This window comes from Oncorhynchus clarkii, chromosome 24 (assembly GCF_045791955.1).
Source record: "Oncorhynchus clarkii lewisi isolate Uvic-CL-2024 chromosome 24, UVic_Ocla_1.0, whole genome shotgun sequence".
In the NCBI taxonomy this organism is placed as follows: domain Eukaryota; kingdom Metazoa; phylum Chordata; class Actinopteri; order Salmoniformes; family Salmonidae; genus Oncorhynchus; species Oncorhynchus clarkii.
This window is the reverse complement of record NC_092170.1, coordinates 14,464,838-14,484,612: the sequence shown is the minus strand read 5'-3', so window position 1 is coordinate 14,484,612 and position 19,775 is coordinate 14,464,838. Positions and strand designations below refer to the sequence as shown.

At 46.5% G+C, this 19,775-nt stretch overlaps 1 protein-coding gene across 1 annotated transcript in view; it reads right to left on the bottom strand.

The window, feature by feature from the left end:
- LOC139382290 (IQCJ-SCHIP1 readthrough transcript protein-like) overlaps positions 1 to 19,775 on the bottom strand; it is a 331,185-nt gene that overhangs the window by 68,404 nt on the left and 243,006 nt on the right. Inside the window, exon 9 of the mRNA XM_071126172.1 lies at positions 3,188 to 3,973. Within this exon, the coding sequence (XP_070982273.1) occupies positions 3,188 to 3,973 (786 nt within the window). The remainder of the gene's footprint in view (positions 1 to 3,187; positions 3,974 to 19,775) is intronic.

Below are 19,775 nucleotides of genomic sequence, written 5' to 3'. Positions count from 1 at the left end.
TCCAGCCCTGTTGTGTTTTACCATGCTCCTCCAGCTGCAGTGTTTTACCATGCTCCTCCAGCCCTGCAGTGTTTTACCATGCTCCTCCAGCCCTGTTGTGTTTTACCATGCTCCTCCAGCTGCAGTGTTTTACCATGCTCCTCCAGCCCTGTTGTGTTTTACCATGCTCCTCCAGCCCTGTTGTGTTTTACCATGCTCCTCCAGCCCTGTTGTGTTTTACCATGCTCCTCCAGCTGCAGTGTTTTACCATGCTCCTCCAGCTGCAGTGTTTTACCATGCTCCTCCAGCCCTGTTGTGTTTTACCATGCTCCTCCAGCTGCAGTGTTTTACCATGCTCCTCCAGCCCTGTTGTGTTTTACCATGCTCCTCCAGCTGCAGTGTTTTACCATGCTCCTCCAGCTGCAGTGTTTTACCATGCTCCTCCAGCCCTGTTGTGTTTTACCATGCTCCTCCAGCTGCAGTGTTTTACCATGCTCCTCCAGCTGCAGTGTTTTACCATGCTCCTCCAGCCCTGCAGTGTTTTACCATGCTCCTCCAGCTGCAGTGTTTTACCATGCTCCTCCAGCTGCAGTGTTTTACCATGCTCCTCCAGCTGCAGTGTTTTACCATGCTCCTCCAGCTGCAGTGTTTTACCATGCTCCTCCAGCCCTGTTGTGTTTTACCATGCTCCTCCAGTCCTGCAGTGTTTTACCATGCTCCTCCAGCTGCAGTGTTTTACCATGCTCCTCCAGTCCTGCAGTGTTTTACCATGCTCCTCCAGCTGCAGTGTTTTACCATGCTCCTCCAGCCCTGTTGTGTTTTACCATGCTCCTCCAGCCCTGTTGTGTTTTACCATGCTCCTCCAGTCCTGCAGTGTTTTACCATGCTCCTCCAGCCCTGTTGTGTTTTACCATGCTCCTCCAGCTGCAGTGTTTTACCATGCTCCTCCAGCTGCAGTGTTTTACCATCCTTCTCCAGCCCTGCAGTGTTTTACCATGCTCCTCCAGCTGCAGTGTTTTACCATGCTCCTCCAGCTACAGTGTTTTACCATGCTCCTCCAGCCCTGTTGTGTTTTACCATGCTCCTCCAGCTGCAGTGTTTTACCATGCTCCTCCAGCCCTGTTGTGTTTTACCATGCTCCTCCAGCTGCAGTGTTTTACCATGCTCCTCCAGCTGCAGTGTTTTACCATGCTCCTCCAGCCCTGTTGTGTTTTACCATGCTCCTCCAGCTGCAGTGTTTTACCATGCTCCTCCAGCCCTGTTGTGTTTTACCATGCTCCTCCAGCTGCAGTGTTTTACCATGCTCCTCCAGCTGCAGTGTTTTACCATGCTCCTCCAGCCCTGTTGTGTTTTACCATGCTCCTCCAGCTGCAGTGTTTTACCATGCTCCTCCAGCTGCAGTGTTTTACCATGCTCCTCCAGCCCTGCAGTGTTTTACCATGCTCCTCCAGCTGCAGTGTTTTACCATGCTCCTCCAGCTGCAGTGTTTTACCATGCTCCTCCAGCTGCAGTGTTTTACCATGCTCCTCCAGCTGCAGTGTTTTACCATGCTCCTCCAGCCCTGTTGTGTTTTACCATGCTCCTCCAGTCCTGCAGTGTTTTACCATGCTCCTCCAGCTGCAGTGTTTTACCATGCTCCTCCAGTCCTGCAGTGTTTTACCATGCTCCTCCAGCTGCAGTGTTTTACCATGCTCCTCCAGCCCTGTTGTGTTTTACCATGCTCCTCCAGCCCTGTTGTGTTTTACCATGCTCCTCCAGTCCTGCAGTGTTTTACCATGCTCCTCCAGCCCTGTTGTGTTTTACCATGCTCCTCCAGCTGCAGTGTTTTACCATGCTCCTCCAGCTGCAGTGTTTTACCATCCTTCTCCAGCCCTGCAGTGTTTTACCATGCTCCTCCAGCTGCAGTGTTTTACCATGCTCCTCCAGCTACAGTGTTTTACCATGCTCCTCCAGCCCTGTTGTGTTTTACCATGCTCCTCCAGCTGCAGTGTTCTACCATGCTCCTCCAGCTACAGTGTTTTACCATGCTACTCCAGCTGCAGTGTTTTACCATGCTCCTCCAGCCCTGCAGTGTTTTACCATGCTCCTCCAGCCCTGTTGTGTTTTACCATGCTCCTCCAGCCCTGCAGTGTTTTACCATGCTCCTCCAGCCCTGTTGTGTTTTACCATGCTCCTCCAGCCCTGCAGACTGACTGGGAGCTGAGAAGGAGTCAGGACTCCATGCAGCAGCACACAGCTGGAAGCAGCACATAGCTAGCAGCAGCACATACTGTAGCTGGCAGCAGCAGCACACCGGTGGCTGCAGCACATAGCTAGCAGCAGCACATACTGTAGCTGGCAGCAGCACACAGCTAGCAGCAGCACACAGCTGGCAGTAGCACATAGCTAGCAGCAGCACATAGCTAGCAGCAGCACACAGCTAGCAGCAGCACACAGCTGGCAGCAGCACACAGCTGGCAGTAGCACACAGCTAGCAGCAGCACATAGCTAGCAGCAGCACATAGCTGGCAGCAGCACACAGCTGGCAGTACCACACAGCTAGCAGCAGCACATAGCTAGCAGCAGCACACAGCTAGCAGCAGCACATAGCTTAGTGCCACATTACCCCACTAATCTCTCCTTATCCCAGCATTCCTGCACACATATAATATTCCCCAAGTCCACCTGACACAGATAACTGTCGGATTACCGCATGACGCAATCCTCAGGGATCACAGAGAAAGCAGGAAAACAAGACAGTGAACATGTTCAACAACCCACACACACACAGCAGGGTGGGAGTCCTTTAGAACCTGGAGTCTGGAGATATATTGTGCTGTTGCAATTATTGCCCGTATAAATACCAGCTTTCTACTATGTGAAACCAACAATAGCACAGGCCCAGTGACCCACAACCTCTTTCCATGTCTGAGGGATTTTCACGCACCACTTCATACAATATTTGGCTTGATTTGTCCCACCATGACTGACATCCTCACAACTGACACGCTTCCATGCTTCATCCTACACCATCCACCACCATGACTGACATCCTCACAACTGACACACTTCCATGCTTCATCCTACACCATCCACCACCATGATTGACATCCTCACAACTGACACGCTTCCATGCTTCATCCTACACCATCCAACACCAAGTCTCAGAAATCGCAAACACACACAGACATGCCTGCATACATACACACGGACAAACATCTCCACTCACTGAGGTGTAGGCGGTCTTTCCCAGGCTGTGGTTGTGATTGAGGTTCTGGTTCTCCTGCTCTCTGCTCTGCAGCCCCGCCAGGTGTCTCTCCAGAGCTGCCCAGTCCATGGTGGGCAGGGACTCTTCCTCCACAATCTCCTCCTCTCTGTATCCCCCCATCCGTCCTCCTATTCCTCCTCCTCCACCAACACCCCCTCCTCCAACTCCGCCTCTGACCCGGCTGGAGCGCCTGTGGCTGGGCTTGGTGGCCCCCGTGCCCCTGGGTACTGGCCTGGTAGGGGAGTGGGGCAGGATCAGGTTGCCATTCTGTTTCAGTTCCTCAGGCACGGCAGCAGCGAAGGTGGCTGTGTGTCCACTGTGAGTAGGAAGGGGTGGAGGCTTCACATCCTGGAACTCCTCGGCCAGGCTGCGGCTGTTCACTGGCTTCCTGAAGCCTCCGCCTGGCGCACCTACCACAACCCCACCCTCCTCCTGGCCAGGGGCCTGCTGGGAGCTGTAGTCGTCCCCGTACTCGCTCTTCCACTCCTCAATCACCTTCTTCTTGTACTCCAGGTAGTCCTCATCCTCCTCATAGTCCTCATCCTCCAGGGTTGCCAGATCCAGGGAGGGAGAGGATTTGTAGTCCCCTTCTAAGGTTGCCAGTTCCAGGGATGGGGAGGACTTGTAGTCCTCCAGGCATGCCAGGTCTAAGGAGGGAGAACAGGGTGTCACCTTGTTGGAGTTGGACTCGGAGCTGGAGCGACTGGAGGCGTCGCTCCCCAAGTCCATGCCATCCTCCCGGTAGTCCTGCAGTGGAGAGAGAAACAGGGATGGAGAGAAAGGTGGGAGAGAGGAGGAATGGAGAAAAAGAGATATAAATAGAGGTAAGAAACAATGTGGTTGGAAAGAGAAATGATGATATTGAGATAAAGATAGAGGTTGAAAGAGAGAGGGAGAGGAAGAGAGGGACACAAACAGAGAATTTAGGGAAGTGTGCATACAGAGATTACTGTTGTGGTTTGAGACCAACAACCACTGAACACTTCCTGCCCCGGTAGAACTTCCTTCCTCTACATTAATTTCCTTGGCACCGTTTCAGTCCCTCTCTGACGCACTTTCTACTCTCCTCGCAGACACACTCTCTCCTCTCCTCTCCTCTCTGAGACAACCACTCCTCTCCTCCCTGAGACAACCTCTCCTATCCTCCTTGAGACATCCTCTTCTCTCCTCCCTGAGACAACCTCTCTTCCCAGACACACTCTCTCCTCTCTGAGACAACCTCTCCTCCCAGACACACTCTCTCCTCTCCTCCCTGAGACAAACTCTCCTCCCAGACACACTCTCTCCTCTCTGAGACAACCTCTCCTCCCAGACACACTCTCTCCTCTCCTCCCTGAGACAACCTCTCCTCCCAGACACACTCTCTCCTCTCTGAGACAACCTCTCCTCCCAGACACACTCTCTCCTCTCCTCCCTGAGACAACCTCTCCTCTCCTTCCTGAGACATCCTCTTCTCTCCTCCCTGAGACAACCTCTCTTCCCAGACACACTCTCTCCTCTCTGAGACAACCTCTCCTCCCAGACACACTCTCTCCTCTCCTCCCTGAGACAAACTCTCCTCCCAGACACACTCTCTCCTCTCTGAGACAACCTCTCCTCCCAGACACACTCTCTCCTCTCCTCCCTGAGACAACCTCTCCTCCCAGACACACTCTCTCCTCTCTGAGACAACCTCTCCTCCCAGACACACTCTCTCCTCTCCTCCCTGAGACAACCTCTCCTCTCCTTCCTGAGACAACCTCTCCTCTCCTCCCTGAGACAACCTCTCCTCTCCTCCCTGAGACAACCTCTCCTCCCAGACACACTCTCTCCTCTCCTCCCTGAGACAACCTCTCCTCTCCTCCCTGAGACAACGTCTCCTCTCCTCCCTGAGACAACCTCTCCTCTCCTCCCTGAGACAACCTCTCCTATCCTCCTTGAGACATCCTCTCCTCTCCTCCCCGAAACAACCTCTCCTCTCATCTCAGGAACACTCTCTCCTCTCTGAGACAACCTCTCCTCCTCTCCTCTCCTCTCTTATCCTCCCTGAGACAACCTCTCCTCTCCTCCCAGACACACTCTCTCTTCTCTTCTCCTCCCTGAGACAACCTCTCCTCTACTCCCAGACACACTCTCTCCTCTCTGAGAAAATCTCTCCTCTCCTCCCTGAGACAACCTCTCCTCTCCTCCCTGAGACAACCTCTCCTCTCCTCCCTGAGGCAACCTCTCCTCTCCTCCCAGACACACTCTCTTTTCTCTTCTCCTCCCTGAGACAACCTCTCCTCTCCTCCCAGACACACTCTATCCTCTCCTCCCTGAGACATCCTCTCCTCTCCTCCCTGAGACAACCTCTCCTCTCCTCCCTGAGACAACCTCTCCTCCCGGACACAATCTCTCCTCCTTGAGACAACCTCTCCTCTCCTCCCAGATACACTCTCTCCTCTTCTCCCTGAGACAACCTCTCCTCTCCTCCCAGATACACTCTCTCCTCTCCTCACTGAGACAACCTCTCCTCCAGGACACAATCTCTCCTCTCTGAGACAACCTCTCCTCTCTTCCCTGAGACAACCTCTCCTATCCTGCCTGAGACAACCTCTCCTCCCAGGCACACTCTCTCCTCTCCTCTCCGAGACAACCTCCCCTCTCCTCCCAAACACACTCTCCCTTCTCTTATCTTCCCTGAGACAACCTCTCCTCTCCTCCCAGACACACTCACTCTTCTCTTCTCCTCCCTTAGACAATCTCTCCTCCCAGACACACTCTCTCTTCTCTTCTCCTCCCTGAGACAACCTCTCCTCTCCTCCCAGACACACTCTCTCTTCTCTTCTCCTCCCTGAGACAACCTCTCCTCCCAGACACACTCTCTCCTCTCTGAGACAACCTCTCCTCTCCTCCCAGACACACCCTCTCCTCTCTGAGAAAACCTCTCCTCTCCTCCCTGAGACAACTGCTCCTCTCCTCTCCTCCCTGAGACAACCTCTACTCCCTGAGACAACCTCTCCTCTCCTCCTGGTCACAATCTCTCCTCTCTGAGACAACCTCTCCTCTCCTCCCAGATACACTCTCTCCTCTCCTCCCTGAGACAACCTCTCCTCTCATCCCAGACCCACTATCTCCTCCCAGACACACTCTCTCTCCTCCCAGACCCACTCTCTCCTCCCAGACCCACTCTCTCCTCTCCTCCCAGACCCAATCTCTCCTCTCCTCTCAGACTGACTCTCTCCTCCTGTTTGTTCATATCTGAGGTTTGCATTGTAACAGCTGAGCCAGAGAGAGAGAGAGAGAGAGCAGTGATTTCTCCTATCATCACACGTATCACATAGTTTCCCATTTCCGATTGTTAATTAGAGGCAGATGCTGTCACAATGTATTTCCTTATCTGTGTCTTTGGCAAAGTCTCCCCAACAATAATGGTCAATGTGAGGAATACCAATCTCTTTCTCCAATCGTCCCGAGGTGAATGCCACTGCCATGGCTTTATATATAACATGCATTGCAGTGGCTGTGAGTGACTTAAACAGATGAGTCCAGGGTGGCTGTCTAACCTTGACTGTCTGCAGTGTGAGGCCACAGTGTGTGTTGTTGTTGTTGTCCAGTGCCAGAGTAATCACTGTCTGATTGATTACCAACTTAATGAAAATGCCCATCTTGTTTATGGGCCTCCACAAATCTCAGCGTGACCTGAACCTCTTTGGGTGTTTTCACCTCTTATTTTCAGCGGCTGCATTAACATAGCGCCTGGCATCACTTTTAAAAGTTAATGAAAAACAAGCAGCAGCAATTTATTCAAAGTCACAACTGGAAAAAACTAATTGTTATGCATCCAACACACTAAGACTGATTGATTGATGGTGTTTATTGTCCTTCATTTTTCTTGTGGCCTGTTCATTTTGAAATACACCAAAGAATGGAGTTCACAAAGTGTTGATTAAATGATTGCAATACATTTGAATACAAAAATGGCAAACCCTGACATTAAAAACAATCAGTACAACCACCAACAGAGACAAGCACCTCAACAGTAACCCTTTTTTCCACCAACCACATTCGGTAAGACTTATCTTAAAGGGATACTTAGCATGCTAGTAGATACCCATAGACTTCCAAGAATTGCGCTAACGCTAGTTAGCATTGGCTGGGGAAACGACCTCTTAACTTCCTTCATACTGGACACAGAGACATAAACATGGTATCCACTAGTTAATATTTAAGGTCTGCTTATAACCATGTAATAACGGTTAATATGCAGTTTATAAGCAGACCTGCAGATTCATACTGGGCACAGAGACATAAACATGGTATCCACTAGTTAATATTTAAGGTCTGCTTATAACTATGTAATAACGGTTAATATGCAGTTTATAAGCAGACCTGCAGATTAAATGATACCAGCACCTAATCTATACACAGCACACCTAACTTTATGTCTGTGTCATCACTGATGTTAGTCGCCAGTTGAATTAATCTACCCAGTGATTCAAAACTGTGACTCAACTCCTTAGAGAGGTTCAATTTATTGACGCAGTGTAACTATACAGAACACAACTTCATTCAGACCTAATGAACCTTTTTTTTATGGAACGTGGACCATTGTTCCATCCAGAGACTTGGATTTAAAAACTGTTTCAGTATCTTTATAATTCTTTGCTCATTCTAGGCAATAACCATACAATCTCTTTATAGTAAAGATCCATGTTTGATAGATTGTTCTAATCCTTTCTGACACCCCCTCCCTACATCCACCGGGACTTCTATTTCATTTCTTCTCCCAGACCCCAGACAAACCAGTATAATCTGGTTTTATATTGTGAATGTGGACTATTTTAACAAGGACAACATATGAAAAGGGGGTTGACACACCGATTGATAGCTTGCACCTCGTGTCAATGTCGTAGTGGGCTAGTTGACATCTAGGCGGGGGGACATATGCGCGCATCCTGCACCTCGCCCCATATCCCCGAGTCCAGTCACGTTTATGATTAAGATTCGAGATCAGAATGTTGTGTAGGCTACATGTGACACATCGCCTACACGAGGTCACGAATCCATGCGCAGGCGTTTAAAGAGTGGTGCGCGTTCGTTACAATGTGGCTACAATGATCCATCCGGTTGCTTTTATTCGAAAGTCTGCCTGCCATTCCAAGATTATTCAAAAACGATTATATTAGCCTACTCTGTACATTATAACTAAGAAGCTAGATAAGGGATCATGGCGTGTTTCCTTTAGCTCCAGCCATTAAAGTAGGCTACCACTTTAGCCTATAGTGGGGAAGCCGTGGGAATCCGTTTTAAATCTCAACCTGCGAGTCGTTAAAAGGGCAACGGCTCAATTGGTGGGAATGAGTGTAGCGTAGCCTGTATAATTCTAAAAAGAATAGAAAAGCTCTAGGCCTATCAAACACGTCGGAATTAAAGTGACGCTTCCAGCTCCTGTATTATCATATTAATACAATGTTTGGCGTCGGTTCATTTGAGTCCGTGTAAAATGTGTAGCCTTATTATTTAAAGTGATTCAGAAGGAGAAAAATCCCGTCAAGACATCCGGGCGGGGGAGCGGTGGGCCCCGCTTTGGTTCATCCTCTCTCCGATTAACCTCGTAGCCTACACTGGGTGGATTTGGCCGTACAATACATGCAAATTGACAGCTGCGCGGAACCCCACCCCGACAGCAAGGCGGGTGTTTTGGGTTTAATTCGTGTCTTGGAGGGGACACTGGCCACAATAATAAACCCCTGTCGTTTTAATGTACTTTTGAATGAGCTACAAAACCAGTTTGCACTTGCTTATTAGGCTAAATGGTCATTACATTTAACGCCCATGCCTCATGGTGTCATTTAGGTTACCCAAACCTCTGCTCTGAGCAATAGCCTACCCGCTGTGGTAAAGTGTGTTCAGTCGATGCCAATTAATACAAGCTTTTAATGCAGGTAAATACTGTATCAACTTCATAAACAGATAGAGCGGAAATAGCCATCTGCAGAGTCATTCATCCTCAAATGATGTAATGTTCCCAAAAAAGTAACGGGAAAACCTCATATCACCCGGCAACAGCGGTGACAGTACCATCCAATTTCACAACGCAGATGACAACCAAAATAACGAGTCCACACTGACGACAGGTTTCCTATCAATAGACCACACTGCACTACATATCAATAAACAATGTTTACCCCTCCATGGTTAGGCTGATATAGGCTATTGAATAAGACTATATCCTATAGTAAACCAGCTCAAGCACCGACTGTACTAATGATAGTCTACTAACCTGCAAACGCCCTATATTAAAATGTCTGAATGACAGAAAACAGCCCATTCTAAATAAATCTAGTATGACCGATGACCTATAGAAGACCTAAATTAAGGTAACGCAAATAGCCCAGCCTATGGGTTGAATAGTCATAACAACAAACGCAGCACCAATACTTACTGTCATTTTCTCTGTAAGATCTCTTGTCTCAAGACATTTTAAAGTCAATACCAGTCAACAATTGGGTCTTTATTTGTCAGTACACTCGGGAGATGGTGAGGATATTATCCGCTACCCGGAGATATTAGAGAAAGCCGGTAGATTGTTGAGAGCGTATGCCAGTCCAGTCATTGCTCTGTGTGTATCCGCCGCGGAGCCCAACCCTTGAGCCCTCCGGAGAATGAGTTTTTAAAAAAAGACACGTTAAAATAGATGAGTTAAAAAAGAATTGCGCGCTCCCAGATCGCCTCTCCTCTCTTCTTTCCCGGTACAGACGTCAAACGTCGCTTCTACTGTTCAGCGCATGCACTCACAAACTCACAGAGTGATTGGCGAGAGAATGTGAACGTGTCTCTCTCCGCGCGTTTTTGTCGTCCGCACAAGTCAGCCTCGCACGTATCTCTGCTTTCCAGTGCATTCAACTTAACGCTCACACACAAGCAAAGAAGCTCCCTGCCACAGCGGCGTCTCAACTTCTCCAGCGCTCTATCCCAGCAGGCTGCTCTGAGGACAAACTGACGACAGAACAGTAGCCCTGCCTTCTGCACTCACTGACCTTGCGAATGGTATATTGAGGGAAAGAGCCAGAGAGAGAAATATAGGCAGAGAAAGAGAGAGAGAGAGAGAGAGAGAGAGAGCGAGAGACGAGAAAGAAAGAGCCCAACACTATATCTAGTTGAATAATTCAAGATGCCCTGGTGCTCTGAATAGGTTTGGAACAGTTTCTGTCACACTGTGAATACATAAGCTATAAGCAGCCTTGGACATCTCAAAGATACTGCTGTCATGTCCTTTGTAACTGAAGTGCTGTGTTGAGGATCATAAAAATAGATCTAGTCTTCTGGACAGACCCGTGTTTTGGCCCAGAGGGTTGTGGTCTGTTTTGTTACCAAGCTCTGTTTAGTCTCAGTCTTTTGCCAGACTGCCATGCAGTAGGGTGGCACTGGGCAGCACTGTCCACAGAATTCATTGGCTGTGTCTTAAATCACACCCTATTCTATATAGTGCTCTACATTTGGCTAGAGTCCTCTGGCATTTCATTCTCCATCTCACTTTTGGCCAAAGCCTATTCTCCATATGGTGCACTACCTCTATCCAAAAGTAGTAAAGAACATCCACTGGGAAAAAACTGGTTGAATCAATATTATTTCCAAGTCCTTTTAATCCCAAAAATCAATGTGAGGACGTTGAATCAACGTGGGAAACTAATTGGTTTTGCAAAAAAATCATCAACGTAAGGGCATTTAGTCTTTTTTTCACCCATCTTTTAACCTTAATCCAATGACATGGTGAAATGTTTTGTTGATTTCACATCGAGTTCACAAGTCGTAGTTGAACTGATGTCTGTGCTCAGTGGGTAAAATGTCATCTGAGATTTACCACTGTTGAATGCACATATGGACAGCTGCACTCACAGGGTTGAGACAGGGTTAACACAAACCTGTTATTCCTCTGACATGTTTTATGATTGGAACTGGAAATATACACTGAACAAAAATATAAACGCGACATGTAAAGTGTTGGTCCCATGGTTCATGAGCTGAAAAAAAAATGCAACACATTTTCCATACGCACAAAAAGCTTATTTCTCTCAAATGTCGGGGAAAAATGTATTTACATTCCTGTTAGTGAGAATTTATCCTTTGCCAAGATAATACATCCACCTGACAGATGTGGCATCTCATGAAGCTGATTCAACTCCATAATTATTACACAGGTGCACCTTGTGCTGGGGACAATAAAAGGCCACTTTAAAATGTGCAGTTTTGTCACACAACACAATGCCACTGATATCTCAAGTTTTGAGGGAGCGTGCAATTGGCATGCTGACTGCAGGAATGTCCACCAGAGCTGTTGCCAGAGAATTGAAATAAACATCGTTTTAGAAAATTTGGCAGTACGTCCAACCGGCCTCACAATCGCAGACCACGTGTAACCATGCCAGCCCAGAAGCTACACATCAGGCTTCTTCACCTGCGGGATCATCTCTGGAGGTTCAGGGGGGATGCTGAGGAGTATTTATGTCTGTAATAAAGCCCTTTTGTGGGGGAAAACTCATTGTGGGTGAGCCTGGCTGCACCCCTGCCCAGTCATGTGAAATCCATAGATTAGGGCCTAATTCATGTATTTCAATTGACTGATTTCCTTATATTAACAGTAAGTCAGTCAAATCTTAAAAATGGTTGCATGTTGTGTTTATAATTTTGTTCAGTACAGCATTTTCAGACATGGGCATCAAATTAAGACTCAGAGCATTACAACCACCTATAACACACATATGCTGCACGGCCCAGATTTAAACCTCTGAACATAGTTTATTGGAGGAGGATGGGAGCGGTGTGCAGATATATATACATATAATAGCAGCACAAAGGATTACGTCCTGGTAATGAAAGAGCACTACTTCAAAGACCCCTCACTGAGACACTCTCCTCGCTACAGAGGGGACACCACCATCAGGGATCTCCCCAAATTGAGATGCAGCGGGGGCCCTATCGCTATCTCCCCCTCACCCCCCCCCCCTCCCATTCCCATATTTCCCGCTTCCCCCACTTCTCATCAGACAGATCCCCCAAACGCCAATTGGTCACAGAGGCAGTGAGCTACCAGATAGTTAAATGCCTTTAGGGAAGCTGGGACACTTTTGGGTTCCTCATCTAGTGAGGAACGTGATGTGGGTGAGTTAACACTCTCACCAGGCAATTAGCTTGTCAACAGGAGGCTAATCTAGTGTGTTTTAGTCCTCTACGTACACCCCCACACTTACAACCCCACACCCTCAACTGCGATACCCAACCTTCTTGAAGTTCCTTTATTACCTCCCTTCAAGTAAAGGCCACAGCAATACTTTGATCCAAAATGCCTCTCTGCCCTTTACAAATTGGACCAGAAAACATCTGTGAAGCGTCAGAGAAGATCTTCAACGACATGATAGAGATGTCCATGTCAGTTCACTCAGAAGGCTTTTGATCGATGTCTTCAACCAATCTTCAAAAGAAGACCGTACTGCAGATGACTTTTACTGTACTTTTTGATTTAGGACCGGCGGTCAAAGGAAGTTCACCAGTCAACATCACACAGTACGGCTCACCCAAGGCACCTCAACCCTGTTGTGTTTCTATCACTGTGCCCTGCAGTGCCAATGAACAGTGAGGTGGCTATGAAACTGCCAGCCAACAGGCCTCACCCGTCATATGGGCGCTCGGAGGGGCATAGAATTCATCCCAGATCTACCTGGAACTGCCTATCTGCCAATCACCCAAAGCTGGGCTGCATGGTGAAACTATCTATCTGACAGATATCACTGAGGTCCTATTACTGACAGAGAGATAAGGGCTAGAAAAAAAAACTTTCAGGTAATACTCGGAAAAACAGAGAACATATTCATTCCTCTGCTTATATCCGTCTCACAGGCATTTAAAAAACAGACCGCCTGACAGTCGTTGAGAAATGGAAGCTGTCTGCCTCGTCAGGAACTCACCCACTCTGACGGAGGAACACAGACAGTGACCTTGGAGGCTTCCACACAGGGAGAACAGTCTCCCTTTCTCTCTCTCTCTCTCTCTCTCTCTCTTTTTCTTTCATGTCAGAAGAGCAGGAATAAAAAGAACCCCCTTGAAGTAAGACGAGTTGAACCACACAACAGACACTGAACCGTCAAAAACAGGACTGGACATGGCTGTGGTACAACCCTCAAGCCTTGAGTGGGGAAGGTTAGGAGACACTAAGTTGAGTTAGGTTAGGAGACACTAAATCCCACATGGGGACTCTAACAACCCTCTCCTCTCAGGTCACAATCTCCTGCCATGTCTTGTTAGGCGGATGGCTAAAAAAAATCCAGACCCGAGACTGCTACAGAGCAACGGTCCCCAGATACCAACTACCTCTACCCCAAGATACCAAATACCAAAACCCTGTGGGAGCATTGGGAGAGGGAGGCAGGCTGTCATTGATGAATGTCAGATGTCCACAATGGAGATCTGATCTTTGACTGGCTAAACGACTCACTGGTACTGAATATCAACAGGGTATGTGAAAGACAGGTATTCAGCCTAACCATGTGACAATTGCCTCTGTGTTAAAACCATGTGAGTTTAGAGAAAGTGGGTAGGGTTGTGTGTGTGTGTGTGTTTCATGTTGTTTCATGCAGGATGGGTTAGCTGAGGAAAGCTGCTTACATTTAGGTTGACGATTAACACCTGATTCTATCAATGTACCATTTGATATGATGAACAACGTTAGCCGTTAACGAAGTGCGAAATGAGTTGCTAGAAAAACATCAAGTGGCACATTTTTTCCCTCAACAGTGTAGAAAGCCATTCATTAGATTCATTAAGATGACAAGCACATCAGACTCCAAACAGGAGACTATCTGCGGAGTGTTCTTTCCTGGGTGAAATATAATTGGAATGCTGAGTTTGTGTAATACGTCTTTGTTTTAATAGGAGTGAATCAGTCACCCAGCCGCAGTGCTCCACATCTATCTTGTGTCTGCAGACCTTATAAACCCTTAACAGAATGGACACATCTATCTGCAGTTCTGCACTGCCACCAGCCTACAGAGGACAGACAGAAGATAATACGAAAGGAGTAGAATTCATGTGGAATGATGGTGTTGATGGAGGAAGGATCTTAATTGAAAATAAATGGCACATTTTCATTTTTGAATTGGGATTTCAGTTTATCTCCTCAATTGACTGAATGTAAATAGAATTCACATTTACCCTGCCCCGTAAGGATACGACCAGTGAAGTTTGAGAGAGTTTGCTCATTAACTTCATGAGTTATAATTCTAAGTTGTGACCTGAGTCATCAGTGTGACAGGAGAGATCAGGATCGGCGTAGGAGCAGAAGATGGAAGCCCACTTCAGGCTGATTACATCCAACTGAAGGCTACTGCTAATTAGAGGGAAGGCAGGGGATGGTAATTAACTAAAGTAGCCAAGCCAGGAGAGGCCTGTGGGAGGGGGAGAAATATAGGCCCGGGTCTGCATGGTCCCTCAGGCCCTTTAACCCTGTACCAAAGTGGAGAGAACTCAACGTTTTATTGTTAGGGTCCTGATACTTCTCAGTTTAACATCCTCTCGCCTGCCTCTCTCTCCTTCCCTCTCTCCCTGTCTCTCGTACAGACATCATAGTTAGAATATACAGAATAGTATCAAAATTATTTCTTCAAAAGGCTGAGACTCACTCTCACTCTATCAACTAGGGTTGCAAAGGGAGAGTTTATTACTGGAAACTTTGAAAGTTTAACAGAGTAAACTACCAGAATGTTGGTATCTTTCAAGGATTTTATGTAATCTATCACAAGACATCTAGTGGCCCGTTTGGGTATTTCAGATTATCACAGGTGTCGGTAATCATCTCTCGCCCTTCTGCGTGGCCTTAACACATGTCAAATATATGGAATATTTAAATAACGTGATTTTAAAATTTAAAAAATGTATGACAAAGCTGTAAAACATCCTAAATATAAACCAGACATTTAGTGAATACCATTGGTGTTTAATATGAAGGTTTCAGCATGAAATATCCTTTATATATTATTTTACTAACTTTTTATTTATTGACTATGTCAATATGTATTTGTTGTCAATGTTTTGGCGTCAAACTGGTGGATGTTGTGAAAGAAGTCAATAGTTGGAAGAGTTGCAGAGTGAATAAAAATAATGCCAATGTTGATTAGATGCTTTTTTCAGTAATTAGGCTATTTTCTCTTGAACAATATAGTCTACTAGAAACTCATGGACAATATGGACTCCAATATAATAAATGAATACTATATATATGAATATATTTTTTCAAGTTATTCAAGTATAAATTACCAAAGTTCCGATAAGATTGCCAAAGATTTTCTGTTAGTTAGCAAAATTACTGAAGATTCCATGAGCTTTGGTAAATTACCGGTAGCTTTGCAACTCTAATCTCAACAGCTACACATTTATATTGCCCTAGCTTCTCTCTTGAGATCCTTCTCTTTTCTGCAACAAGGCATAAAAAACAGCTAGCCCAGCAGTTAAAGGACTAGTTCACTATTTTACAACTTGATGTTAGATGGTTCCTTACCCTGAAAGTCGTCTATGGACCAGGACAAACTGTTGGTTCATGGTTCAATTTTCTTTAAAACGGCCATTACAAACTTCAGCTAACTTTAGCCACCACTACCTAAAAATCTATGGAAGTGACGGTGGCATGTGAGCATGTTTTGAAAAATGTTAAAATCAACTGAAATCAATTCCATATTTGATTTGATGTTACGTAAAGGGGATTTGGCCATAAAAAAAAGACATGCTCACATGCCGCCATCACTTCCATAGATTCTTTGCTAGTGGTGGCTAAAGTTAGGGTTAGGGGAACGGAACCACGGATTCCAGTTTCTCCTGGCCATAGAATACTTTCAGGGTGAGAAACCATCTAACATCAAGTTGTAAAATAGTGAACTAGTCCTTTAAGTCAGAAAGAAACTGTGAGACTCAGACTGTGTCTGGTCCCTCAGCTGGCTGGACTGGCACACCTCAATGCCCATCTCTGTCTCTCTGCCCTGTCAGCACTACAGATAACGAGGGACACAGTTGCCTGCCCGACGTACACACAATTTATTGCCCACACCAAATTGGAACACGTCTCGGGTGCTTCAAGCATGCAACGCTCCTGCTATTCCCCACCTTCGCCGTAAATGACTAAATGCAGAGATCCGCAGGGGGAGAGGAGTTGATTTAGAGAGGGAATAAAAAGATGGAGAGAGAAAGAGAATCATGGAGGGGAGGAGGAGAGGAAGGCAGTGTGTCTGCGACTGAGGTGTGTTGTTGCTCCAAGTTGAAATTGCCCCACTGAACACAGGTCTAGAATCAGATTACCCTCCCAACAATCCTAACCTGAACCATTAGAGGGTTAAACACAGTTGACTTCAGATCAGATCACAGGTGACAACTCCATTACACCTGAGTGGGTGGAGGAGGTGACAGGCTGTAGACAAGGTTTGTGCGACATCATGACGACAGCAGGGGACCTGGAAGGTGGCAGAACGCTGTCCAGACCAATTATTCATTGTTCGGAGTCACCAGACCCCACTCTGTCCCGCTTCACATACTCACACAAATCCTCATAACTCAACAACACATCTGACAGACGGACTGAGAGAGGAAGAGGAGAGAAGCGAGATGGAGGGAAGAGAGAGAGAGGAGTGGGGGATAGAAAATGAGAGGGAAATAAGGAGAGCTAAAGAGTGAAAGATGGGAAGACAAGAAAGAGAGGGAGGAAGAATATGAGCGAGAGAGAGAGAGAGAGAGGAAGAATGTATCTGGTTTCTTGGCTATAAGTCACATAATGACAACAGAGGGCTAGGGGGATGATTGCATTATGAGCTCTGCATCTACCCTCAATCATCATGCATATTCACATATTCATTGATGCTTATGTTATTGTACTGTATTACAGTAGGTGCATGCAAGACAGCAGAATAGCAATGAGACCAATCAAGCACCACAGTATGAGTCATAATACACATTAAACCAAGCAGTTAAATAGGGAAATGGTCCTAGTCGTTTTTCCACCATACATTTTTCCCATAGAGGATTTTAGAAACACTTAAAATAAGGGCTGTTTTTTGTGTAGGCTTACCCTGCGTTATGTTTAGATCTCTCTGGGACACGGTGACTTTTAGCAATACAGTGGCAAGAAAAAGTATGTGATCCCTTTGGAATTACCTGGATTTCTGCATAAATTGGTCTAATTGTTTGTGTGTTATTAGTTTAAGCAGACCGTGTTGGCCTGTTGTTGTGACTAAGATAAAGATCAGATCAAATTGTATGAGTCATTTATGCAGAAATCCAGGTAATTCCAAAGGGTTCACATACTTTTTCGTGCCACTGTAATATTCAATATATTCATCTGTATTATGACCTCCACTTTGGGGCACTATACAGCCTGAAATGAAGACTCATCAAAAACAACACGCAACAGATAAGAACCCCTAAAGGACTTATATTATATGTTCTTTTAAGATCTCTGCATTCGCCTTTAGTCCTGATAGGTACTCGAGACAGGCAGCAAACGTGTGCCGCTTCGAGGTGTACAGCAACTGTTTGCGATGTGAGGGAGCACTTTAAGTTTAAACAATTCAGGAGAGAGAGAGAGAGAGAGAAAAAAGATGAGGTGAGCGCTAGTGAGTAGAACAAACTCATTTAGAGAAACGGCACTCAAGTCCTTTCGCAAGACCGATGGGATGTCGGGGAAGAAATTAAACGTCGCACTTCACGGAGGGAGACAATGGGAAATTGTCTTTTAGGTTTTTGACACAACAAGGATGGAGGGTGCCTTTCGCTGTCAAATGCCGCTTTGGAGCACTCCGTGGACTACATCTGTTTTCATGGTGATCACTGTAAGAGGATCCTATACAGTGGATAGACGGGTGTGGGTTGGCTGCCTAGGTCACAGTTCTAACAGAACGATGTTCAGAGATTGCACAAGGAATCCAAGAGACAGGAAGGACATGAGATCATATTAAACTAGAGTGAACTTTCATAGTCAGGCACTTGAAGTGGATTATGAAGTACAACAGGGATGATTAGACTTAATCCATTCATGAAAAGCCATACCGATATAGAGCAAAGGCTATAGAATGGAGGGGCTTGATTGAATTAAAGAGCTAGGGTTTGGTTTGACAAACACAGGTAGGAACAACTAATTACACTCCATTGTAAAGTGCCTATAATACACTGAGTGCACAAAACATTATGGACACCTGCTCTATACATGACATAGAATGACCAGGTGAATCCAGGTGAAAGCTATGATCCCTTATTGATGTTAAATCCACTTCAATTTGTGTAGATGAAGGGGAGGAGACAGGTTAAAAAATGATTTTTAAGAGACAATTGAGACATGGATTGTGTACAGTATGTGTGCCATTCAGGGCGTGAGTGGGCAAGTAAAAATATTGAAGTGCCTTTGAACAGGGTAAGGTAGTAGGTGCCAGGTTCTTCACACTCAACAGTTTCCTGTGTGTATCAAGAATGGTCCACCACCAAAAGGTCATCCAGCCAACTTGGGGGGGGGGGGGGGGGGTTCTTAATCTTTTGTACACTCACTTTATATTATAATAGCCTTGGCTAAATATTAGCAGGTTGCTTTCCGCCGCGCAGTTCCTCCAGACTAGGTTAACTAATGACAGCGAGTTGAGCAACTGTGATGGACTCAGAGCTGTAATGGATAAAAAGGCAGGCCACTTGTGCAGCCACTAATGCGTGAGAGCCATAATGGAAGCGAGCCACTCCAGCTGAAATGTATGTGCTGTCACACCCAGAGTGGACAACGGAGAGGTCCCTGTGTGCTCTCTCCAGAAAAAAGGCCTCACCTCGCGCCCCTCGGGTACCGTTCCACACTGAACCACGCTCGAGGAGAGATTATCGACACCATCACGCATAAACACACTTCTCAACCGCTCCCTTCTTCTCTCTCCCTTCTTCTCTCTCCCTTCTTCTCTCTCCCATCTTCTCTATCCCATCTTCTCTCTCCCATCTTCTCTCTCCCTTCTTCTCTCTCCCTTCTTCTCTCTCCCTTCATCTCTCTCCCTTCTTCTCTCTCCCTTCTTCTCTCTCCCTTCTTCTCTTTCCCTTCTTCTCTCTCCCTTCTTCTCTCTCCCATCTTCTCTCTCCCTTATTCTCTCTCCCATCTTCTCTCTTCCTTCTTCTCTCTCCCTTCTTCTCCCTCCCTTCATCTCTCTCCCTTCATCTCTCTCCCTTCATCTCTCTCCCTTCTTCTCTCTCCCTTCTTCTCTCTGTCTTCCTTGCTTTTTCTTCTGCTCCATCTCTACCTCCCTCCGCTTTTATCTCTTTCATCTTCTCTTTATTTATTTCTCTTTATCTCTCGTTCCCTATTTCTAAACCTCTTTCCATCTCTTATCTCTCGTTCCCTATTTCTAAACCTCTTTCCATCTCTTATCTCTCGTTCCCTATTTCTAAACCTCTCTCCATCTCCCATCTCTCGTTCCCTATTTCTAAACCTCTCTCCATCTCCCATCTCTCGTTCCCTATTTCTAAACCTCTCTCCATCTCTTATCTCTCGTTCCCTATTTCTAAACCTCTCTCCATCTCCCATCTCTCG